At 36.5% G+C, this 26,747-nt stretch overlaps 1 protein-coding gene across 1 annotated transcript; it reads right to left on the reverse strand.

The window, feature by feature from the left end:
- Positions 1-2,496: 2,496 nt before the first annotated feature.
- Positions 2,497-26,633, reverse strand: SPRYD7 (SPRY domain containing 7). The gene is made up of 5 exons (XM_016205468.2): positions 26,493-26,633; positions 14,896-15,012; positions 12,282-12,448; positions 8,114-8,216; positions 2,497-4,365 (listed from the first exon to the last, which is right to left on the reverse strand). The coding sequence occupies exons 1-5, from the start codon at positions 26,596-26,598 to the stop codon at positions 4,268-4,270; spliced, it is 591 nt and encodes a 196-aa protein (XP_016060954.1). The 5' UTR covers positions 26,599-26,633; the 3' UTR covers positions 2,497-4,267.
- Positions 26,634-26,747: the final 114 nt, after the last annotated feature.

Genomic DNA, 26,747 nt, shown 5'->3' on the forward strand with positions numbered 1-26,747 from the left:
ATCACATGGCAGGGTAATTGCTTATATTCATTTAATGAATGCTGAATTACCTGGATTTTGCTAACCATGTCACTTTGGCCAAGAAACCTCTCTCTTGGGCCACTTTCCCTATGTGTGAAGTGACGATTTAGACAAATGGTTTCCAAGATGCCTTCTTGCTTAATAATTCCATTTCAAAACTATGTCTTCCTATACCACTCTGGGTAGAACAATCACTGTTTCTTACACAGCATGAAAATAACAAAGTTATTGCCTCTAAATATTCCTGTTTTTAAGATTCAAGGGTTGCTGCCTTAATTATTACCATCCAGGAATCTGATAAGCAAGTCCAACTTCACCATACCCATCCATACTCACCATGATTTTATAGATTTGGATAATATTCTTTTTCAGCCTTGACTTCTAGCCTGAAAGGCCCACATGTCTAGTGGCCTGCCTTTTCTGGGTCACTTTCACTATTCTTCTTTGGGCTTTCAACTCACCTTTTCACCTGAAATGCAATAAGCAAACTATACATAGATTAGGAGGGACAAGTTTTGTGCCTTGTTTCTTGCAATGGTTCAAGAGATTCTCTGCTTAATTTTCAAAACCGTTCCTAATATCAGCATTTTATAGACACTTTTGACTGTGACCACACACTGGACTGGTACCTACAGACATCTCTTTCTGAGCTTAAATAATACCAAGGAAACCATCATATTCATAGTTTTGACTGTTTATCCCCAAACCTCACAATTTCTTGTTCATCACCTGTAAGTCACTTCTGTCTACTCACAACACTATGTGAGAACTCCAGTTTACCTTGTTAAGCTAGCACTAGATTTCTACTTTACTTGAATATCATCTCCCCTTTCCAGAATTAACACCAATTTTAATATGACAAATCCTAGTCGAGATCCCTGGAAATCCGCCATCCTCCATCCCTTGTTTTCAATTTAAGTTGTTTGGAGACTTGGGAACAGTCTGAATGCATCAGTTTTAAGAAAACATCTAGTTCAGCCTCTATCCAAGGAAGGACCATATTTACAAGATCTCTGGGATTGTCATCTAGCTTGTGCATCAATTATGTTTTCTTATTTTCTATATTCTTGATGCTCTGGCATCTGGGGCCTTACCAATAGGTGAGGGGCTGCCCCACCCAGGGTTAGCTAATTCCTAGAGACAGCAAAACACTCCCTTCAGGAGCCTGCCTTTTATTTGCAAACCAACCCATTCAGAGCCCCAACCTCCACTACCAGGCTCTCACACTCCACATCAATATTTCCGTCCTAATCACCCCAGGGCTAAGTACCAAACAACTGGGGACAGCCTCTTACTTCAGAGTCTGCTAAAATTATCCAAATTAGCCAATCCTAACTATGCGTACCCTGCCCTGTGTGTGGAAACCACAATAAAGGCTCATGCCCATGCTTTCCCCTTGCTCTGTTTGGCTCCTGACCAACCCCAGTGCTTGCCAGTGTATTCCTGTGGCATGATATGCCCTCTCCTCTTCTGAACTGTAACAAACTTTTTCAGTGGCAGTTGTCTCCTGATCTGTTGGCTCCCCATACTTGAATAATAATAAAACGTACATTTTAAAACACCCTTTAGAACAATTCCAGGGGCCAGAAGTTCATTTCTTTGTAAGGCAGCAATTTTATCAGTGAACTAATAATAGAAAAGTAATTTTTTAAACAAATATACCTTTATTGATTTCAGGGAGAGGAAGGGAGAGAGAGAAACATCAATGATGAGAGAGTCATCGATTGGCTGCCTCCTGCACGCCCCTGACTGGGGATGCAGCCCACAACCCAGGCATGTGCCCTGACCGGGAATCGAACCGAGATTTCCTGGATCAGAGGCCGATGCTCGACCGCTGAGCCATGCCAGGCCGGGCCAATGTAATTTTTTTAATAGACTTTGTTTTTCAGAACAGTTTAGATTTACAGAAAATTTGAGAAGGTATTAGAGTTCTCATATATCCTCTTGAAGTCTCTCCTGTTATTAAATCTTACATTAGTGTGGTATGTTTGCTACAAGTAATAGGTGAATATGGATACATTACCTAAAATCCATAGTCCATTCAAATTTCCTTAGTTTTTACTTAATATCCTTTTCCTGTTCCTGGATCCCACATTACATTTACTTGTCATGTCCCCTTAGGCTCCTCCTTGGGAGTGAGTTTCTCTGACTTTTCCTTGTTTTTTGTTTTGTTGGTTTTTAAAATTTTTATTGCTGAAAGTATTACAGATGTTCCCCTTTTTTTACCCCATTGACTTCCTCCACCCTGCTCCTGCCCCACTCCCCCAGGCCTTCACCTCACTATTGTCTGTGTCCATGGGTTATGCATATATGCATGTAAGTTCTTTGGTTAATCTCCACCTCCCTTTCCCTCTGAGTATCCTCAGTCTGTTCCATGCTTCCATATCTCTGATTCTATTTTGTTCATCAGTTTATTTTGTTCATTAGATTCCACATGTGAGATCATGTGATACTTGTCTTTCTCTGACTGGCTTATTTTGCTTAGCATAATACTCTCCAGGTCCCTTGTTTTTGATGACCTTGAGTTTGGGAGAATACTGCTCAACTATAAATCTACTTTTGACCCACCCTGTATCTGCAGAAGTAAAATTTGTGATTTATGTAAATGAATGTTAATCAAATATATCGATGTTTTCAAAGCACAATGTGTTTGTCTACCAAATAAGCAAAAAATAAAATAAAAAAATACTATACAGGATTCTCTTGTCTACAGGTCAAAAATAGTCTGAACTCCTTAGAAAATTTATAGCAGACATTCTCAAAGAATTCTCTCTTGAGCACTGGTTCTCAAACTTTAGTGTGTATTAGAATCCCCTGAAGGGCTGTTAAAACATATGTTCTTGGGCACTATCCCCAGCAGTTTCTGATTCAATGGGTCTGGGGTGGGGCCTGAGAATGTGCATTTCTAATAAGTTCCCAGGTGACGCTGATGCTGCTGGTCTGAGGACCACACTATGGAAACTACTGCATTAGAGTCAACAAGAAAGCTACATTTATTAGTGCCTTTGATGATTAAGGTGTTTTACATATATTACCTTATTTAACTAGTTATAAAACCTTATCAAAAAGTATGACTATCCCTTTTGTAAATGGGGTACCTGGGCTCAGAGAGACTGAAAAACTCTCCAGAGGAGATAACGCAATTAGCAGGTAAAACTACAATTCAGATCTCTGATTCTAATGCCCATTTTTTTTTGGTACAATATACTGCTCCCTTGTTGATGAAGGAGTGAAATGTATGCATCCTTGGCATGTTCATTTGAAAAGGAGACTGTACCAAAGATGTGTACAGTTTGGGTTAGTAGGGTGTAAACTAAAAGATTCTTGCTGAAAACTAGGTAAAGGCTCAGCATGATGGAAAGGATTCATTTATCTCTAAAATTCTGAAATAATCAAGGAGAAAGTGAATTTACTGTATAATTAACAGAACAGGAAAAAAATGTATTTAATATAGTATTGAATATTCCTTAATTACTATTATTTTATTATTCCTTACAGAAAAACACACATTTAAATAAAAGTCTTTAAAAGAATAATCTCATTTACATTTAAGTTTAAAGCATCACACTATTCTAAGTGTCTGCCAGTGTGCACTGTATCACCAATCAACCACTACTTACTCTGGTATTGAAGCAACACAGCATAATGGTCTTCAGTAAAATACTCTAACAATTACTAGAACACTTATCTCCTTTCACAAAGCAAATCAAAAGCAATGACATACAAACAAAATAAGCAATTTAAACTTTAAGTGGTACATATTACAGTGAATTACTAAAAGTGAAGTTGCCAATAATATAAATTTCGGTCACTTTGTTATACTCTATATAAAAAAGGACATGAGACACAAAATTATTGGACTGCAAACTTAAAATAGTTAATGGGATCTAAACTTCAGAATGACAAAAACCCACCCAACACTACATCTCTATCAAAACAAATATTTTATGTAAGAAAGATTCCCTTTTAAATATCTATATATATTTCCACTTAATACTGTTAATCATACCCATAGTTATACTTATTTAAATAAGAATTAAATTGCCCAAAATGCTGATTTCATATCACAAAACATAAGTGTTTTAAATCACAATTTCTGGGTGATATACTGAATACACTGGTTCCTAAAACAATATTAACAAGCATATTTTTAACAATATATTTTCATCTATAGGTCAGATAAAGCTTTATTAAATGGTAAACACTTTTAACAGTGCAGAAATACAAGTTTCAAAAACAAATACATTCAGAAGATCTGCTGTTCAAATAGTATTTTTTCAAAACCAGGTGGAGGAGTATGATAAAATTCACTGAACTGGCAATCCAAAATTGCACTGTCATCAACTAGAGATAGAAAAAGATAGAAAATAAATTAGAAGCAAACACCTCAATTTCTATGAACACATAATTATAAAATAAACTAGTATGATTTCCATAATACTATAATATCACTAGGCAAAATGAATAAACACATCTGCCCAAGTTACAAAAATGATCCCACTGGATAAAAACAGTCACAACAAAAAGCAAAATCTATCAAAAACACTGAAAGGCTATACCTTAAAATATTATTAACAATATTTTCTAAAGGGTGTGACTACGGGTAATTTTTTTTTAAAGATTTTTTATTGATTTTTTTTTTTTTTAGAGAGAGAGGAAGGGAGAAGGAGAAAGAGAAACATTGATGTGAGAGAGAAACTTTGATCGGCTCCTACTGGGGATTGAACCTGCAACCTGGGCATGTGCCCTGCTGGGAATCCAGGTGGCAACCTCTTGTGCACAGGATGATGCCCAACCAACTGAGCCACACTGGCCGGGGCAGACTATGGGTAATTTTAATTTTTCCTTATTTGCCAACTTGTATTTTCTAAACTTTCTACAATTAACATATATTACTTGTTTTAAAGTTTCATTTTGAAAAAATTATAGTCACAGAAAGTGGCAAAAATAATATAAAGTCCTCAGTGGTAACATCTTACATAACTACAGTACAATATTAAATCCAGAAAAATGACATTGATACAATACTGTTAACTAGACTCTAGGCCTTATTTACCATCTACATGTTTTTACCAACATTTACCCAAAAGAAACGAATGCATATAGCCATACAAAGACCTAGACATGAATGTTGTAACAGCTATTTTATTTTATTTTATTATTTTATTTTTATTTTATTATTTTATTTTATTTTATTATTTTATTTTATTATTTTTTTATTTTATTTTATTTATTTATTTTTCAATCCTCACCTGAGGACACGCTCACTGATTTTTAAGAGGGGAGAAGGAAAAAGGGAAAGTGGGAGAGAGGGAGAGAGAGATGTGAGAGAAAAACATCTATGGGGTGCCTCCTGTACGCACCTCAACTGGGGATTGAACCCATATCTTAGGTATGTGCTCTGACCAGGAATTGAACCCACAACCTTTCTGAGCCACACTGGCCAGGGCTGTAACAGCTTTATTTTTAATGGCACAAAACTAGAAACAACCTAAATATCCATTAACAGATGAAAGAAAACAAATTGTGATACATCCACACAATGAACTATATACTGTTTGACAAAACACACACACACATAAACAAGACTGAATTACTGCTCATATAACACGAATCAATCTTAAAATAATTATGCTGAGTAAAAGAAGCCAGACCAGACCAAAAAAAAAGGTAATACAAATTGCATGATTCTGTTGATATAACACTCTAAAAATGCAAGATAATCTGTAGTGACAGAAAGCAGATCAGTGGCTGCCTGGTTGGGGCTGGAATGGGGAGAGGTGAGCAGGAAGGATTATAAGCGAGGCAGAAATTTTAAGGGTGATAAGTATGTTGGCTATGATGACTGTGGTAATGACATGGGTGATCACTGTATAGCTACTGTCAAATTGCACAGATATATTTAACGAACATTACTAAATATCTTATATTTCATAATAAATGCTGGGGGGAAAAGTTAAGTGGTGGATTTGATGTTCTTGCAGTCATTAGTGATTTTAACAAGGGTGGTTTCAGTGAAGTGGTGGTAAAGGCAGCCAAACTGGGTTAAAGAACAAATGAATGATGCAGTAAAGACAGTGGGATAGGCTATTCTATAAAAATGCAGCCATATAGAGAAGAATAAACATAGGATAGTGAGGGGCAGAGTTTAAGGGAGGGGTTTTTCAGATGAGAATGACTCAGAATGTTTATAGGCATTGAAGAGAGAGGTGGATGACATAAGATAAAGATGAAAGAGCTGAAAAAGTGAAGTCCCAGAGTTGGGAAGTTTGAAATCTAGATTACACAGTGAGTTTTCTGAACATGAAGGGTATGACTTCATCTGAGAAGGGATGAAAGGAGGCAAGACTGGAGTAGATCCAGAAAAGCTTCAGGAGGATAAGGGAGGGAAGTGGAATTCACTCCCAATAGCCTGTTTCTTTATAAATTAGAGGGCAAGGTCATCTGCGAGAATGGAGTAGAAATTCAAGAAGCACAGTGAAGGTCCAAGATGTTTAAAGATGTAAAGGAATTGCCAAAAAATATTGAGAGCTTAGATACACTGGAATTCAACTTTGCAATGACAGTTCTCTTCAGTGTTATCTGGTTTTTCTCTCTCCAGAGACTGAGTGAAGAGGAGACACAGTGAATGGCTGGATTATCTGGAATTAGGGATGGGATGAGCACAAAGGATAAGGAGCCCAAGTTTTACTTTTATCTGTGACAGTATTACACCACTTGATTTAACTGGACTGATTTATCAATTCCAACTTACAAAACATACTTTACTATATTTAACTTACTACCTATAACTTTGTTACATTAAAAATAATGCCGAATCAAAGAAACAATTTAGAGTAATAATTTTATTTGCTACTCATTTATATAACTCAGTCATTCTACTGATATTCATCTCATTTCTCAGGCGAAACTATTTTGAATATTAAGCTACATTTCCATCTATTTAAGTAAATAAAGGAATTGCTTTTAGGTGTACCCAATATGGAAAGAAAACTAACCTAAATTGAGTTGAAAAATACACTTTTTGCCCAGGTGGCTTGGTGGGAGCATTGTCCCCTACACCAGAAGGTTGCGGGGTGGATTCCCAGTCAGGGCACATACCTAGGTTGTTGGTTTGATCCCTGGAACATGTATGGGAGGCAACCGATTGATGTTTTTCTCACATCAATGTTTTTTTCTCTCTCTCCCTTTCTCTAAAATCAATAAACATCCTTGGGTGAGAATTAAAAAAAAACACTTTTACATGCAGATACAGAAGGTAAAATCAATGAAAAGTAATTTTTAGAGAAAAGAAGACTAATAAAAACCTTCATTAAAAAGTAAAACACAGGCTTTGGTTGTTATTATCATATTATTAAATATTTATATTTATTATTGTTTATTTTTCTGACATCCCAAACAGTATGTCCTCACTAACATTGCTAATTTTCTATGAAATTACTACAAAAAGTTAATAATTAGTTTTCATTATGGCTCAAATCTAAGAACTTAAATAAAGCAGTTAAATGAGAAAATACTTTTAGATCTACTAAAACCATACACCTGTTGACTTAAACTTGGTAACATAAAAAATAAAGTAGAACAGAGTAATAAGGCATTCTGGCTATGGGTTTTTGTTTTGGTTGTTTTAAAGAGAGATAGCTTATTTTTAGATATACACATAAAATATTTATGCATAAAATGATATAATATTTGGCATTTGTCTCAAAATAATCAAGGAGAGGAGATGAAATCATTAGGAGTGTTGGGGTTAGATGAAATCTGATTGGCTACAAGTTAATAATTGTTTGAAGATAGGTGATGAGTACATGAGGGTTCATTATATTATTCTCTTTATTTCTAAACATGTTTGAAATTTTCCATAATAAAAATTAAAGTAATTAAGTGGTATAAGGTTATCTCTTAAATAACCCAATTCTTGCAGGACATACTTGTACAGAAACTGTAATACTGATACACTTTTATTGGGAATAAAAACCTTCCTTACTTCTACAAATTAGGACTATGATATCCTACTGAATACATTCCCTATAAAAAGTACTTAGAAGAAGTTTACATATATCTAATAATATTTAGAAATATTTTAGCTTACCATAAACAACTGGATACACTGTCCCTCGTATACCTGATGCTGGACAATGCATGTTTTTTCCATTCAAATATACATTTAATTCTACATGGTCATATGTAATACCCTAGGAACAAAAGAAAATATTAAAAATGGTAAAAATATAAATGTTTCTAAAAGCCTGACTAGTTGGAAAGCACTAATTGTGGAACATGAAACACCAAAAACTAAACAGGGTCATAATAGCTTTCCTTAAAGGTTTACAAATTAGTAGACTTCTACTTGAACTGAGCTAAAAAATACGGCGGTGATTATGAGAAAGTAAGGGGAGGTGAAATCCCAAGAGTCTACATTAGAGATAAAACAAATGACATCAGTTTAAATCCTAGTATTATATTTAGATGATCTGGATTTTATATTTTGAATATTTAATATGACAACTACTGGCATACTATGAACAGAGAGAACTTTTTAACTCATACAGAAACACTGTTTTCTATATGCAGAATTTTATCTGAAGTGGGGGAAACACTGAAGTTTTCACCATTAGGGCTTACTATCTGTTACTGCTTTCATGTTGTATCAAGTGTCTTGATACAACTTATTTCCAAAAAGAAATGCATTTCTGTATTTCTTACCTTGGTTTCAATTGTGTCAAGTGTACTACCAAGGTAAAAGTGGTATTTACAACTAAATATACAGTTGACCCTTGAACAACATGGTTTGAACTGTGTAGGTCACTCATATGCAGATATTTTTCAATATATACAAGTAATGTTTTCAATCCATGGTTGGGAGTTGCAAATGTGGACCAACTGTATGCATCGCTCTATGCCATTTTACACAGGGGACTTGAGCATCCGTGGATTTTGGTATCCACAGGAGGTCCTGGAACCAATCCTCCATGGATACTGAGGGAAAACTAAATTTTCGGAGAATCAAAAGTTATATGTGGATTTTCGACTGTGCAGGGTCAGTGTCCCTAACCCCTGCATTGTGCAAGGGTCAACTATAATTGGTAATTACAATCAAGTTGAAAAATAGAAAAGTAGCAGTTCAAAAGATTGAAAACAAAACACTGGTATAAAAAAATATTACTTTGTGCATTAGTGGTATGAAAATCACAATTAATAACAATTATTACTATTAAAATGCTGGAAAACACTTAGATAGCAAGCTCCATTCTAGGCACTTCATATTTACTCATTTAATCCTCACAAGATAGGCACTATTATTGTCTTCATTTTACAGATGAGGTAGCTAAAGCACCCTGAGGTTAAATAATTTACCTAAGGCTGCACAGCTGGCAAGTGGCAGAGATGGGATTTAAACCTATGTGGAATGGTTTTGGAATACTTATTCTTAATTGGCATGTAATTTTAAACTTTTAAAACACTCTTTAAAACTTTACACAATAGTTACTGACTGATGAAAAAAGAGAGCTTTCTTTGGAAGAATTAAAATAGAAAGCAGAGATTTTTCAACAGAGAAATCACCACAGACCAAGAAGCAACCACTTCAAGGATTTCTGACTGTGGATAAATTATACCAACTTAAAAGCTTTTTAGGGGTAGAAAAAGATCTTACAGATGATCTAGTCTTTACTCCCTTACTTTCCAGTTAAGACAGCAAAGGCTTAGATAAGTCAATGTGTTAAGTGCAATAAGATATTTTCTTAAAAGTTTAGCAATGCCAAGGTTAAACAATGATTTATTAAAAGTTAAGGAATATTGAGAAAGATAAACAGTTTGCCTTTGTTTCATTTCAGTATATGTATTTAAATATAATAATAAAGCTAACTAATAGCTGAGATTAGCTTTTTTAATGAAAAGGTCTGTTTTCATTTAAAAAACAAAAACATAATTACATAAAAAGCAAAATGTTAAAATTAACTCTCTCTATAGGACTACAGGAAATCTAGCAGTTCAAATCAGGTTGTAATCCAGGCACCCTTCACCACCTGGTGGCAGCATAACCTATTGCAAGCAAGCAAGTTTTAAACCCAAGCCTCCAGCAGAAGGGCAAAATCCCAATACTTCCCAATACCAAAGAAAGAAGTGAAGAAGGATATGAGAACCCCAACCCCCATCAGTAGCGTTTGGTTCAAATATTTTCAAACTTAATCTGTCCTTTCACATGATCTAGATATTAGGCTTGATTTTGACATAATGATGCATTTATCAATAATTGTTTGCAGGTTTAGTGAACAGACTCTGAAATTAAACTGTCTGTATTATAACCCTGGGATGACCCTGCACAATAAGTTACTTAACTTCTCCTAATCTGTAAAATGGTGATAATAATTCTACCTATTTCATAGGGTCATTATGAGGATTAAACAATTTAATCCCGGACAGGCACTTAAAACAGTGCCTGTCCCATAAAAAATGCTAGAGAAGTGTTGGCCATTATTATTGCATAGAATTTTTATCAAACTTCTCTACAATTAAACTGAAAAATGTAATTTTAGAATGTAATTTGCACTTTTCAAAACTATTTATAAAAGTAAAAAATAAGCATAGACTGTTTCAGGTAAGCTTTCCTAGTGCTGTAGTAGGCTACTGGTATTGTACGATTATTGTGTGAATATAATCATTTGGTTAAATGTTGAAAGCTTATTTTTCTTGATTTCTCCTCAGAGAATGGTATATGACTGAAATTCTACACATATGAGAATGTTTTTCCTGGCTTATAATCCATTCTTCTTTCCTATGCCACTGTCAGCAATTTGATGAAATTTGTTCTCAAGTGTTTGAACTAGGAAGATAAAATTAATATGGTAGGGTAATGTTTTATTTTCTTGATTTGGCATATATTTCATCTTTTTTAGTCCTCCTTTTATCAAATGGGCATGAAAATCAAAGTCTAATTTAATAATGCTGACAGACTAAAAATGACATTCTTAAATCTGTCAATTTGTGGTACCAGTCATCTCAATGAATGAAATAGGAAGGCAAGAATAACACACAGAAGTTCAGTACATTAACAAAGAAAAACATTTGTTACTGATTATCCTTTCTCGTGTTCGAATTTCATCTTTTAGTGTAAACAGGTTGACAGCATCAACTTGACTTCAAGATTCTCTTTCAAGAAATAACCATTTGAATAACGGTGTTTCATATTATGAACATCTGGCAATGATCTACTAATACAGAACCAACTATTCAAAAGAAGAGAAAAAGTCAGATTTTAAAAAAAACTTTGTCTTTCATCTTTTTTCTTTAGTCAATTTAGGGGGGAAAACACTTTAACAATTTACCTATTTAAAAACCAAGTGTTCTTCATATTTTTTAAATTGCAGAAAAGAGATCAGACCATAATTTAAAATCTTTCCACATCTTTCTTCATTTTCTCCAAAATACTGTGCATTTCTTTAATTCAATAGCCTGACTTTACCTTGCATGTGTCATCTTATTATTAGAAACTTTCCCTCATTACTTAAAGATTCCTTTCAACTTGGTACCAGAGCCAGGAACTTACAGTTCTGTGTCTAAGGGCACCTTTGCTAAAGGAGAATCAAGAACTCTGTTCTCAATCAATAGCTGACAGCCTGAACTCAGTGTATAAGGTTCTTGGATAACACGATATGACAGGAAGTATCTGGAAAAGCCAGAAAGGGATCTTTGGATAACATTTTCAATAGGGCAGCTTTGGTAAAGTCTTAGGATTTCAAGTCCATTTCTTTGAAGAGTTCTGAAAGTGAAGTAAGTTTAATAAGATTAAATTTAATGAAGACCAACACTCCTGATAAAATGTTGTTATTCTTTAACAGAAATTCATAACAAATTAAGTAATAAATGTCAAAATTTTCTGTAAGAGCTCTCCAGCTGCAAAAATACCTATTATTTCCTAATATAAGGGTGAATGAACTTTTAAAATTGTGGGCCAAGATTTCTCTGATGTTAGAGAAGCAGGAAATGTTGATCAGCAGCCAATCTGTCATTAACTCTCCTGGATGGAAATACGGGCTCACACTGATATCCCTCACCAGCAACAGCTGTAGAAAGCAGACAGTTCCGTAAGGAGGCAGCATCTACACCAAGTGCTCCCTTTGGAAAATGTACCACCTCATTAGATATAATCCCAGTGCTTTGAAATTCAAACCACAAACTCACAGGCAAAAAGTACATATACTAAAAGCAGTTCAAGTTTAATAACATACAGTGGAAGACAACTCCACAAGAAAACTCACCACCACGTCTCCCTCCTGTGGAAGGCTGTTGGCGGGCAGCCTGCTTTTCTCCTCGTTGTTGTGGTACAGAGCTCCATCACTTCTCATCACCAGACTGTGCACATCTCGGCCGAGGGGAATCTGATTCAAGTTAACTTTCTGAGTTGCAACACCAATACCCCAGATTCCTAAAAACATAATGAGATTCCTAAAAATGTAATGAACTATTTTTTGTTAATCTTTATTTTCAAAAAAATCTTTAAAAAATAGTTTGCAAATTATACTAGGTTCTCTGCAGACACAGCATAGCCTAGGAGATGAGACTGGGCCTTGGAGTTGTACTGCCTAGGTTTACATCCTGATGTAGCGATGTCATCTTGGATAAATTACTTAACCTCTTTCTGCTTACTCACCTGTGAATTGTGGATTCTAACAGTACTTACCTCACAAGGTTATTATAAGATATAGTGAGATCATTCAAGTAAAGCACTTGGAACTGTGCAAGAATTCAAAAAAATATGTAAGTAAATATTAAAAAATATACTAGCTACTTTCATTCTTCTCTAAAAATGATTTTTTAGAAGCTACACATTGAATTTAAAGGGCCTGGGGTTCTATTTCTAGCACACTATCTCTGAGAAGTGGGAAATTACTATCTTTAGTTTTTACATCTTTAATATGTGACAAATTACATATGACCCGGTCAATATCATGGACAGAAAATTATTGATGAAGTGTAAAATTATTTTCTTATCCAATACCTAAATCAGTGACTTTAAAACCTTTTGGCCTAAGCTCACTTTTAAAGCAAGCAGTCCTCAGAATAAATAGCGCTCAGCCAAACAGAATACCTAGATCTCTGAATTTTGTCTCAAGCTGTTTCCTTCCCAGTTTTTTTTTTTTAATCAAAATCAGTTAGGACAAATACTATAAATGGAAAATCTGAAGACCACGTTGTCAATCAATTTTTCTGGATTGAGTGAGACCATCAAAAAGCTGCACGTCACCCTGCTGGTGTGGCTCAGCAGTTGAGCATCAACCTAGGATCCAGGCTATCCTGGTTCGATTCCCGGTCAGGGCACATGCCAGGGTTGTGGGCTTGATCCCCAATGGGGGGAGTGCAGAAGACAGCCTATCAGTGACCCTCTCATCATTGATGTTTCTCTCTTTCTCCCCCTCTCCTTTTCTCTCTCTGAAATCAATAAAGATATATTTTAAATAAAAGCTGCATGTCTGAACTTCACTGTCTTGTCCTCCTAAATAAGTTGACTATTATAATTTATCCTCCAAAGTGAGATAATTTTAAGAGTGACAGGAGGTAATATAACTAATTTCACAGCACAACAGTTCTAAACAGGGTTACAGAGTCTCCTTACTCCTAAAGAACTGTGCATGCTGTGATATACTTTGGCACAGTTGTCTCAAGCTTTCATTGAGATCAATGCAACAAATTCCAATAGCACATTTATCCTAGGGCTATCACCTTTTACAGAAAATCCACATAAAAATTCATGTTACATTTAAGGCTCAAGAAAATATCTGCTTCTCTTGAGAAAAGATACATTTTACTTCAGAAGATCACAGTAACCAGAGACATTTTGCAGCCAGTCAGTAAACTTAGAATTGGAATGGAGGACAGATTATATTTATTTCATACACTTAAGAAAATCAGTATTTAAAACTAATAAGAAAACAATATCCAGAGGAATGTTTTATATCATTCAAGCCAGTCAGGTAAGAGTAGGATTTACTCCACTCTAGTTTTCCTATTATGTACCTATATTACTCTTGCTGTATTTCACTAGAAGTTTCTTCATAATAAAGCTTAAAAAAAATTTTCCCCATGCCCTGGCTGGGTAGCTCAGTTGGTTACAGCATCATCCCAATATGCCAGGGTTGAGGGTTGGATCCCTGGTCAGGGCACATACAGAAATCAACAAATGAATGCATAAATAAGTGGAACAATAAATTGATATTTCTCTCTTTCTCTTTCTAAAATCAATCAAACAATAAAAAAAATTTCGCCATATTTAATATTGCCACAAGTTAACCAATTTTTAACTATTATGATACTCAACGTAGAATTGTTATACAATTCAAAAAACTCCATAAATTTTTCAAGAAAGCATAGACTTTAGAATTCTATCAGAATTCTAAATCTGCTGATTGCTTCAGATAATACTGAATCAGGGTATCTTAACAAGAGTTAAGAAAAAAACTCAGGATCATAAGATTGATTTTATCCTAAAATAAATAGTAAAAGTCTATACCTTATATGCTTGACCAAATGAAATGGTGCACCTAGCTGCCATTAATAATTAACTATATTAATAATCATGCTAGTGCCTTACAGTGATCTAGTACGTCCTGTCTTTAAAACACTTTAATAAATATAGCTCATGTGAAACAGGAAGGGCAGCTCCCTTAATCCCATTTTATAGATGTGAAAATTGAATCTAATTTAACTAAATTAACTAATTAAACCAGAATCACACAACAAGAGGTGGAAGGAAATATCTACTAAGTAAGAGCTTAGACCTTTTTCATAACCTCATTAATCTTTTTCATATATTGAAAATTACTCCTAATATTTAGAACAATTAGTACTATAATAGTAAAGTATCATTATACCAACCTGTGGACTGGATTTTGAATTCAAAGTAGCTTTTGTTTTGATGTAAAGGTGCACTGGCTAAACAACCTCCTGTCCCACATATTCTTCTTCCATTTTTTACAATAACAACATCTGTTCCTAAACAAAAAATGCAGAAACTGTGTAAAGTTTTATATTTTCTTATCCAACAATCAACGTTAATTTCTGTATCACTTTTAGCTCTTGGTCTACAAAAAACAAGTATACTACATATACTTTGAAATATGAAAATAATGATAAATTATTTAAATATTTAATTCACTATTGTTTCCTGAGAGAACATTTATATTTAATATTCATTTGTACCTAGAAATCTTGTTTAATTAGGCAGTTTGAAACTCTGAATTATGCTGAATATTTCAAATACTTTAAAAATAAAAATAGATTACCTTTCTTTAATTTTTAGCCAATAAATCAATTTGATTTCATAAATCTCTTAAATAAAAGCATAAACACTTAGAGACTATGGTAAATTAGTATAATTTTTAATTCAATCCAAATGAATTAAAACTCTACTAAAAACTCGCTGAATAATTTCTAGGTACAAAGTACTATGCTAGTACATTAGTCGAGTAAGAACTGAAGAGTACATGGAATATGGAAAAAAAACATACATCTTTGTTCTTGAAATAAGTAACATTAAAAATGCTAATTTTAGGATCTTAAAAATGTTTATAAGATAGCTATTGTCAATCATATTGCAAATATGTAATAAAGGTTTAACATCATTAAAAGCACTTTATTTTCATGGAAATTTTCAGTTTAGCTCAAATAACATTGATAGATGAAACTAAGAAAAACTGTCTCTTGATAGTGTGACCCCAATACCAATTCTTTTCCAAATCTTGATCAAGGAAAGACTGTATATCAGAGAACATGAAGAGACTTCATATAATTCTATTATGTAAGAAATATACCATAACACCAAGGTGTGTGACTCCCAAGATCTGTGGCCAGTATAACCATTACACTTGTAATAAGTGTGTAAGCCAAGAAGATCTGGTTTAGGACTAATGGGACTCCTTCTGAGGGGGTTAAATAAAACTAGGGCATAGCAACAAAAAGTATTAGCAGGGAGGCAGTTATCTCATTAACTCACTACTGAATTTATGTTTAAACAAAAATTATTTGGGATACATACATAATAGAAATGCAAAATTTTCAACCTCAATCACAGTTCTAAATTTTCAGACTCTATCACAGACACTCTCTCTTAAATAAAGTAAAACTAAGATCCTATTATATGATTATTAAAAATTCACTAGCATCCATTTATTTCTCATTATAAATGTTAAACTCCAAAATCTGAGTAACTTTATAAATAATTTACATCTGGCTGCAAAATATACCTCCAGCAATTTAAACGGAAGAGCACCCAGGACTCAGCTCCTCCTTGATGGCAAAGACCATGTAGTGTTTGGCATCTAGCAAATGCTCAGCAAATAACTGATATAGAAATGAATGAATAAATATGCTCTGCTAAGCACTTTGTAGTGGACATGTAGCATCTGTTTTCCCTTTCCCAACAGCCTTCCCTCTGGCGATCAAAACAGTTCCAAGGAAGTTGACTCAATCTCTGGCTTCAGGGGTACAGCTTTGACCTAGGTTAAGTCAATCAGTGCATTCTACATTTCTTGGCCACAGTGATTGAGTGAAAAATGGTTATATGACCTAAGCCACTAAAATAAAAGACAGTCTCAGGACTTTTTCAGAAAACAAAGGGATAAAGACACACTCTCTCATTCTCGCTGAACCTAAATGGGGAAGCCCAGGGAGCTCCTGCAAGTTATCATGGAAGCCAGCCTTCAGGACTAAACAGCAGAAGGCAGAGGAGAAAAGAAACAGCCTTTCCTGAAGCTTGTGCTGCCTCTGTACTTTTTTCAGTTACATGTACCAATAAATTTCCTTCATTGTTTAAACAATTCTGAGTTGTAGTTTTTACTACTTGTAACTAAAAGCATTCTAAGTAAAACACGTTTCAAAGAATTATACAAATAAATGGTATTGTTTTCCTTAACTGGCAATACTCTATGGTTCCCATACATACTAAAATCTTCTAATACCAAGCTTCTATAGTAGATAACTTACTATCTTGGATATCACCCTAAGGTGCTGTTAATGGAAGTATCAGAAGACCCTCAATACAATATATAGTCTACTCTCAGTTGGAACTACAAAACCAACTATGAGCATAGTTATTATTCTCTAACTTCAATATCATTTCTTATCTCCAAGGCATTCTGCTAGCTACTGAGACGTTTTATATAAAAAGACGAATATTCAGGGAACATTCTGGAGTATTTGTGAATAATTAAGGAATTATTTTAGGTGTATTCCATTTCTTTCAGAACAAAAATATCCTATATTTGGGTCTATGTAATTTGCATAGTTTTATTAATCAAAAAGTCAAGGCAAATATGAGTACAGTCGGAGCACATGTAAACATAATCAAAGCCAGAGGGCCTGGCTCAGTGGTTGAGCGCTGACCCATGAACCAAGAGGTCACTGGTTCCATTCCCGGTCAGGGCACATGCCTAGGTTGTGGGCTTGATCCTCAGTAGGGGGTGTGCAGGAGACAGCCAATCAATGACTCTCTCATCATTGATGTTCCCCTCTCTCTCCCTTCCTCTCTGTGAAATCAATAAAATCATATTTAAAAAAGCAAACAAACAAAATAAACATAATCAAAGAGTATGTTTTAAGGAGGGAGGGCAGGATGGCTGCAGTCTAAGGAAGTTCTGTCTGCTTGCTCCCAGCACCGGACCAGACTTGTGACTAAACTGAAGAACATTCAGTTTGAAAAACCTGCTAAAAAACAGCTGATCTGAAAACTGTGACCGGAAGGCCGAATGCAGAGAGGGGACAGGAAAAGACACGGAGTCGATGAGCCAACTTCTGCAGCTGAACAGCACAGCTGGGAAGCTGGAGGAAAAGTGCAGCAGCGCAGATTCTGCCCACAGGGAGCATGGGGTCTCAGTCTCATGCAGGGATCCCCAAACCAGAGCAACAGAGAAGGGAAGGGGAGCCCACGCAGCACTGGACAGTGGGAATCAGCGGTGATTTGGTCCGCGGGCGGGTGGGGGATCACGGTGACTCAGACAGCATCTGGACCAGCAGAGGTCTGAGTGGATCACTTGGCAATGAATTTGAGCGGCTATTCTCGAAAGAACTTTGGGCAGCGAGCAGGACCGGGGCCAGTAAGGGTGCCCTGGGAAACAGGTGTGATCTTCCCCACCTCCAGCGAAGAGGAGCCACCCCTTCCTCTACATGTGGAATGGTTCTGAGCTGGAAATCTGGGCCCATGTGGCTGGACCTGGCAGCGCAGAGGACTTGGATATCTAGCCTGGGCAGAAGCCCCCCATAGTGAGAACCAGCGGTGCTGTAAGATTAGACCCAAGCCAGGCTGGGGTTTTTTTGTGTGTGATTTTTGTCCCCTCCTGCCTGGGGTGGAAAAAGGGGGCACCTGTGACCCAGGCAAAGCAGAGGGATTGGAAGCAGAGGAAGCACCTGCCTGCCCCTCCTGCTAGCTACAGGCACCACCCCCAATGCAAATCTGTTTAACCATCCTGACCCGACTGGATACCTCACCGGAGCCCAGTTCCGTGGGGGAAGGGAAAGCAGCTCAGAGCAAGTATATTCAAGGGGCCAGTCCCAAAGCAGACCCAGCCTATGGGATAGGGAGGCCTTGCCCATTGAACTACATGAGATCAGCCCTGTAGGGCTTCAGCCAGGTTGCCCAGGGCCAGACATGGAGAGCAACTCACGTTGGCCTGCACCAGAAAACTGCCTGAAAGGCCCAGAACCCAAACACCAAGGGTCCAGATCCAGCAATAACTGAGCAAAATCCAGTGAGCTCCAGAAATAGATCCCAAGGTTTTTGTTTGTTTTTTCTTTTTCTTCTCTTTTTTTTTTTCCATATTCTTGTATTGCTATCTTTCATTTTAGTCTGGGTTTTTTTTCTCATTCTCTTTAATTTTTTAATTTTAATTTTTAATTCAATTTTTATTTTATTTTCCCATTTTTCTTTTCCTATTCTATATTTTATTTTATTCAATATTATTACTTTTTAAAGTTATTAACATTTCATTCATTTTTTCTTATCTTTTAATTTTTAAACTTACCCTATTTCTGATCTCTTCCTTCTTTGTTTCCATATTCTCTCTTTTTTGTTTTTTTTTCTCCTCTAACTCTTTTGGTCTCTTGTCTTCTCATACTCTTGTGCGTGTGTGTTGGTTGTTTGTTTTTTAGTCTTTTTGTTGTGGCTGTTAGTTTTATTATTGTTGTTTTGTTTTCGTGTTGTTTTGGGGTTGGTCTGGTTTTATTGTTTAGCACCTGTATAACAGTTGGCACGATGTGGTCGGGGTTGAGACTCACAATCAACAAGCCCAAGGGCTGATCCCACCAACAAACTGTACAACAACAATCAAGACCCAAATTCAACAGGAGAGTCCACATAACCCCCACAAGGGTCATTCCCAGAGCACCCAGCCCAGAAGATCAAGGAGAATACACCACTGGGTCACACAAGAAGGTCAAACTGACCAAGTCAGGAGGTATAGCACTCTTATCTGATACACAGAAACACAAAGAAACAGCAAAAATGGGGAAACAAAGAAACAGGCCCCATATGAAAGAACAGGAGGAATCTCCACAAAAAGAGCAAAATGAAATAGAGGCAAGCAATTTATCAGACAAAGAGTTCAAAGTAACAATTATAAGGATACTCAGACATCTTAGTGAGAACTACAAGCAACTCAATGAGAACTACATCAGCATGAAAACAGATATAGAAACCATGAATAAGACCTAATCTGAAATGAAGAATGACATAACTGATATAAAGAATACCCTGGAAGGAATCAACAGTAGATTAGAAGAAGCTGAGGACCAAATCAGCAAATTAGAAGACAAGGTAAAAAAAATCACTCAGAACAGCAAAAAGAAAAAATACTTAAAAAGCATGAGAACAGTGTAAGGGAACTGTGGGACAACATGAAACCAAACAATATTCATATCATAAGGCTGCCAGAGGGAGAAGAAAGCAAGCAAAGGATAGAGAATCTGAAGAATATTGACAGAAAACTTCCTTAACCTGGTGAACATAAAAGTCACACAAGTTCAGGAAGCACAGAGAGTCCCAATCAAAATCAACCCTAAGAGAGACACAGCAAGAGATAATTAAAATTGCAAATGTTAAAGACAAAGAAAGAATTTTAAGGGCAGCAAGAGAGAGACAGTTACCTAAAAAGGAATTCCCATAACGCTGTCAGCTGATTTCTCAACACAAACACTACATTACAGAAAGGAATGGCATGAAGTACTCAAGTAATGAAAAGTAAGGACCTAAAACCAAGAATATTCTATCCAGCATGTCTATCATTCAAAACAGATGGTGAAATAAAGAACTTACCAGACAAAAAAAGGCTAAAGGATTTTTATTACCACCAAGCCAACACTGCAAGAAATGCTAAAGGGACTACTGTAAGAAAAAGAAATAGAGAGAAAGAAACATAGGCATAAAGAATAAAAACAGCAATAAATAAGTACCTATCAATAATAACCTTAAATGTAAATGGATTAAATGCTCCAATCAAAATACAAAGGTAGCTGAATGGATAAGAAAACATTACCCATATATATGCTGTCTGCAAGAGACCCACCTCAGAACAAAAGATACACACAGAATGAAAGTGAAGGGATGGAAAAAAATATTCCATGCAAATGGAAATAAAAAAAAGCAGGGGTAGTAATACTCATATCTGACAAAATACACTTCAAAACAAAGGACATAAAAAGAGACAAAGATGATCACTACATAATACTAAAGGGATCGATCCAACAAGAGGATATAACCCTGGAAAACATATATGCACTCAATGTAGGAGCACCTAAATATATAAAAAAACTTCTGGAGGACTTTAAGGGAGAGATCAACAGCAATACCTTCATAGTAGAGGACTGTAACACCCCACTGACATCACTGGATGGATCTTGTAGGTGAAAAATCTACAAGGAAACGGCAACCCTAAGCAACACACTAGATCAGGTGGGTTTAATTGACATTTACAGAACATTTCATCCCAAAGCTGCAGAGTATACATTCTTCTCAGGTGCACGTGGGACATTCTCAAAGATAGACTACATGTTAAGACACAAAACAAGTCTCTACAAGTTCAAGAAAATTGAAGTCATATCAAGCATCTACTCGGTAATAAAGATCAGAGTGGAAATAAAAGACATAGAGACTAAAAAAACAAAAACAACAGTGCAAAACATCAATTAAACCAAAGGTTGGTTCTTTGAAAAGATAAACAAGATTGATGAACCTTTAGCCAGACTCATTAAGAAATAGAGAGGACTCAAATAAACAGAATTGGAAATGAAAGAGGTGATGTAACAACTGACACCACAGAAATACAAAGGATTGTAAGAAAATACTATGAACAACTATATGCCAACAAATTGGACAAAATGGACAAATTCCTAGAAACATGCAATCTTTCAAAACTCAACCAGGAAGATTCAGAAAACCTGAATAGACCAATAACAACTAATGAAATTGAAGCAGTAATCAAAAAACTCCCAGCAAACAAAAGTCCTGGATTGGACAGCTTAACAGGGGAGTTTTGCCAAACATTCAAAGAAGAAATAACACCTATCCTCCTCAAACTATTCCAGAAAACCCAAGAGGAAGCAACACTTCCAAGCGCTTTTTACAAGGCCAGCATTATCCTAATTCCAAACCAAATAAAGACACTACAAAGAAAGGAATTACACACCAATATCCCAGATGAACATATATGCTAAAATTCTCAACAAAATACAGTGGTACTGCGGTTTTCTAATGTAATCTGTTCCGGAAGACCGTTCGAGTTCTGAAATGTTCGAAAACCGAAGACTCAATAGCCAACAGCTAGGCCTCAGGATCTTGCACTCAGCGGAAGCCACATGGCATGTTCGACTTCTGAGCATGTTGGAAAACCCTGTTTTTACGACGTTTGTAAACAGAAATGTTTGTCAACAGAGACGTTTGAAAACTGAGGTGCCACTGTACTAGCAAATCGGACCTAGCAATATATTTAAAAGAAATTATTCACCAAGACCAAATGGGATTTGTTCCAGGGATGCAAGGTTCACACAGTATTCACATGTGAATAAATGTGATACATGCATAAACAAACTGAAAGTTAAAAATCACATGATCATATCAATAGCCACAGAAAAGCATTTGGCAAAATCCAGCACCCATATTTGATAAAAAAAACTCTCAGCAAAGTGGGAATAGAGGGATCATACCTCAACATAATAAAGGCCATATACGACAAACCTTCAGCTAATATCATACTCAATGGGCAAAAACTAAAAGCATTTCCCCTAACAATAGGAAGAAGACAGGGATGTCACCACTTTTATTCAACATAGTACACTTCCAGTGTCCTAACCACAGCGATCAGACAAAAAGAAAACATAAAAGGCATCCAAATTGGAAAGGAGGAAGTGAAACTGTCATTATTTGCAGATGACATGATATTGTATATAGAAAACCCTAAAGACTCCAAAAAACTACTAGATATAATAAATGAACTTAGCAAAGTAGCAGGAAACAAAATTAACACTCAGAAATTGATGGCATTTTTATACACCAATAATGAACTCTCAGAAAAACAAACTAAAAAAAAAAAAAAAAATACCATTTACCATTGCAACAACAATAAAATTAAGAAACAGGAATAAACTTAACCAAGGAGGTAAAAAACCTGTACTCAAAAAACAACTGGACACTGAAAAAGACATAGAGAAGATACAAACAAGTGGAAGTATATACCGTGTTCATGGATTGGAAGAATCAACATCATTAAAATGTCCACATTACCCAAAGCAATCTTTAGATTCAATGCAATTCCTATTAAAATAACAATGGCATATTTCACAGATCTAGAACAAATACTTCAAAAATTTATATGGAACCCAAAAAGACCCCGAATAACCACAGCAATCTTGAGAAAGAAGAACAAAGTTGGAGGGATCAAAATATGGGATATCAAGTTACACTACAAAGTCACTGTAATCAAAACAGCCTGGTACTGCTACAGGAACAGGCATATAGATCAATGAGAACCCAGAAACTGACAAACAGAGAACCCAAAAATTGACCCAAGCCATTAAGGTCAATTACTATTTGACAAAGGAGGCAAGAGCATACAATGGAGTAAAGACAGTCTCTTCAATAAATGGTGCTGGGAAAACTGGACAGGTACATGCAAAAAAGTGAAACTAGACCACCAACTTACACCATACACAAGAATAAACTCAAAAACTGATAAAAGACTTAAATGTAATTCATGAAACCATAAACATCCTAGAAGAAAATGCAGGCAGCATATCTCAGATATCTCATGTAGCAGAATTTTCACTGATACATCGTCTAGGGCAAGAGAAACAATGGAAAAATTAACAAATGGAACTACATCAAACTAAAAAGCTTCTGCACAGCAAAAGAAACCAGCATCAAAATTAAAAGGGAACCCACTGCATGGAAGAACATAATTGGCAATGATACATCTGATAAGGGTTAATTTCCAAAATATATAAACAATTTCATACAACTCAACAAAAGGAAGACAAACAATCCAATTAAAAAATGGGCAGAGGACCTGAATAGACATTTCTCCAAAGGGAACATACAAATGGCCAAAAGACATATGAAAAAATGCTCACATCACTAATCATCAGAAAGATACAATTTAAAGTGACAATGAGGTATCAACCTCACACCTGCCAGAATGGCTCCCATCAACAAATCAACAAATGAAAAATGCTGGCAAGGATGTGGAGAAAAAGGAAACCTAGTACACTGCTGGTGGGAATGCAGACTGATGCAGCCACTATGGAAAACAGTTTGGAGGTTCCTCAAAAAATTAAAAATGGAACTGCCATTTCACTCAGTGATCCTACTTCTAGGAATATATCCTAAGAATCCCCAGACACCAATCAGAAAGAATATATGCACCCCTATGTTCATAGCAGTGTTATTTATAATAGCTAAGATCTGAACACAGCCCAAGTGCCCAAGTAGGTGAGTGAATAAAAAAGTTGCAGTACATTTACACAATGGAATACTATGCAGCTGTAAAAAAGAAGGATCAACTGCCCTTTGAGACAGCATGGAGGGAGCTGGAGATTATTATTCTAAGTGAAATAAGCCAGTCAGAGAAAGACAAATATTACATGATCTCACGTATCTGTGAAATCTAATGAACAAAATAAACTGATGAATAAAATAGAACCAGAGGCATGGAAACATCAAAAGGACTGGTGAATCTCAAAGTGGGAACAGGAGCAGGAAGAGACTAACCAAAGAATTTATATGCATACATTCATTGCCCAAGGACACAGACAATAGGGTGGTGAAGGCATGGGTCAGGCTGAGAACCAGGTGGAAGGGGGCAATGGGGGGAAAAAAGGGGGACATCTGTTAACACTCTCAACAATAATTTTTTTTTAAAGAGTGTGTTTTAAGAAACATCAGACATTTCCAAATGCATGGCATCCTTTTCAAAGCAGCTACCTTGGATACCTTGGAAGACAGTCATTTCTAAAAAGTCAATTCACAATTAATGCAGAAGATATGGCAAAAATGCAAATATTTACAAAAGGTATGCCACAGAAAATCCCAATAGAGGAACTCCGAAATGGTTTTGAGCAATGTGACATCACCAAAATAAGTGATAACTTTAAAAGAGAAAACATTCGTTAGGATATAAAATGTAGAGACTATTTTGTTAAAGAAAAAAAAAAGCAATCACATTCTTTAGGTTATCTAATATACCTTTCACATATCCAAATGCATGCATGCTTGCTCAGTATGTTTCTCATATTTTCAACTTAAGTTGAATTTATGCTTGAAATGTATTCCTAACACAACAAACCTTTCCTCTCTTTCATGCTATTCAGTTTCTAAAATCAGGTTTCTTCTGTGATTAAAAAATTTGAACTTAATAGAAGAAAGGTTAAGAAAAAATCTCCATGCAGGTAGAAAATTTGGAGATGACATTATTTTACTGAAATTGCTGAGCAGATGTGGAAAAGGTTGGTAGAATAAATACAAGTGACTAGCTCTTCATAGAGACTAGAAAAAAGTAATGCTCCAAACAGCAGACTGCAGTAAATCAGGAGTTTGGCAGTAGACAGAAAGAGCAAAAGCTAATTGATAAGCTCCAGGAACTACATATGGTTGTCCTTTACTGTGTTCCCAGCACCTGAAACAATGCCTGCCACCTGATAGTCACTCAATAAATATCACTTGAATGAATAAATAAAATGAAAACATTTTCTGAAATTACAGAATTTGAAAATCCCTGTCTATAAATTATACTGGATAAGAAATAATTTAAAGAGATATACATATACATACATACCTACATATATTTATGTGTTAAGGCTCTGTATTACATTTGGAAAATCCAAAGAGTTAAAAATAAATAACCACGTACAAAGTGGTATACAATTATCACATTTGTGGGTTAGTACATGCTATAGAAATATAAAAATATAATGGCCAGAGAGTTTCCAGAATTATAAAGAATCTGGGCAGGGGAGGATTTTGCTATAAATATTAAGAACTGCCTTTGTTATTTCAGTGCATTGTCCTTTAGCCAATGAGAGATGTGGGAAAAATCAAAAGTGTGTAAGTATATTTAGAATAGAATAATATACAAAAAGACAGTACTCTATTTGAAATAATTACAGTGGGAAATCTCTGCTTCTAGAACCAAACTCCAGAAACATGGAACTATATGGGAAAAGTCTAAGAACAGAAATAATGTGTGAAAGAGGCTACAGAGGGGAGAGGAAGAATGTTAGATAAGTTATACACCCATTTGAAACTGGGAGGAAAAAACATGGATGCAAAAGGAGCAAACTGTTTTGTTTTGCAATAGCCTGACCTGCTGGGAAGAAGCTAGTCAGATGAAATTACACCACCTTTAACCGTGACTAAGGAGGAGTCAGGTAATGGGAGGTTTTAGCTTAAGTGGCAGGATGGGATCTGAGACGCGACTTCAGGCTGCTGCAATTTGCCTCGTTTTGACTTTAGAATGTGAGAGGAAAATCACTTCCAATAAATGGAGATTCAACCATAAACGATGGGCTAAAGAGAAACCTGACTGTCAGGGCAGAAGGAGCGGGGAGCAGGGTAAGACCTAAAGCACTCTGAAAATGTTCAGGTTTTGATTGGAGGAGCACCAAGCCGCTCCCCGCGCCCCTCGCCTGGGGACTCTGAAGAGTCTCGGGAGGCAGCAGCTCCAAGGAGGTTCCGGCGAAATTCCAGAGAAAATGGGTTGGTCCACACACCCACCTCCCGATGACAGGAGCTGCGTCGCCGTGAACACAGAGCCGGGCCGAGGTGGAGCTGGCAGGCGTCCGGAGGAGATTCACTAGACCAAACAGGGTCAAGGCTGGGTCGCCAGGGAGGAGCGGGGGCGGGGCCCGGCAGGGCGGGGCCGTAGGTGGGCCTCCCGACCCCTCAGCGCCCACCGACGCGTGTGGGCCGTTGGGTCTGGCGAGGGGAGGGCCCTTACCCATATGCTGCGTGTCCAGCTGCACGGCCGGCATCTCCTTCAGAGGAATGTGCCCGGTTCCGCCGTCTCTGCAGCACGGCAGGCAGCAGAACACCGAGGCGGCCATCGCGCAGGGACCACCGACTCCGCCGCCGCCAGTCGGCCCTAGACCGCGGTGTCACCTCCCCCCACCTCCCGCCCCGCCAGAGCGCCGGAGGTGTCCGTGTGGAGCGCGGAGGCAGGGACAGCGACGCCCCAGGCTGGGAGGGCGCAGCG

This window comes from Miniopterus natalensis, chromosome 2 (genome assembly GCF_054644295.1).
Source record: "Miniopterus natalensis isolate mMinNat1 chromosome 2, mMinNat1.hap1, whole genome shotgun sequence".
NCBI lineage: Eukaryota > Metazoa > Chordata > Mammalia > Chiroptera > Miniopteridae > Miniopterus > Miniopterus natalensis.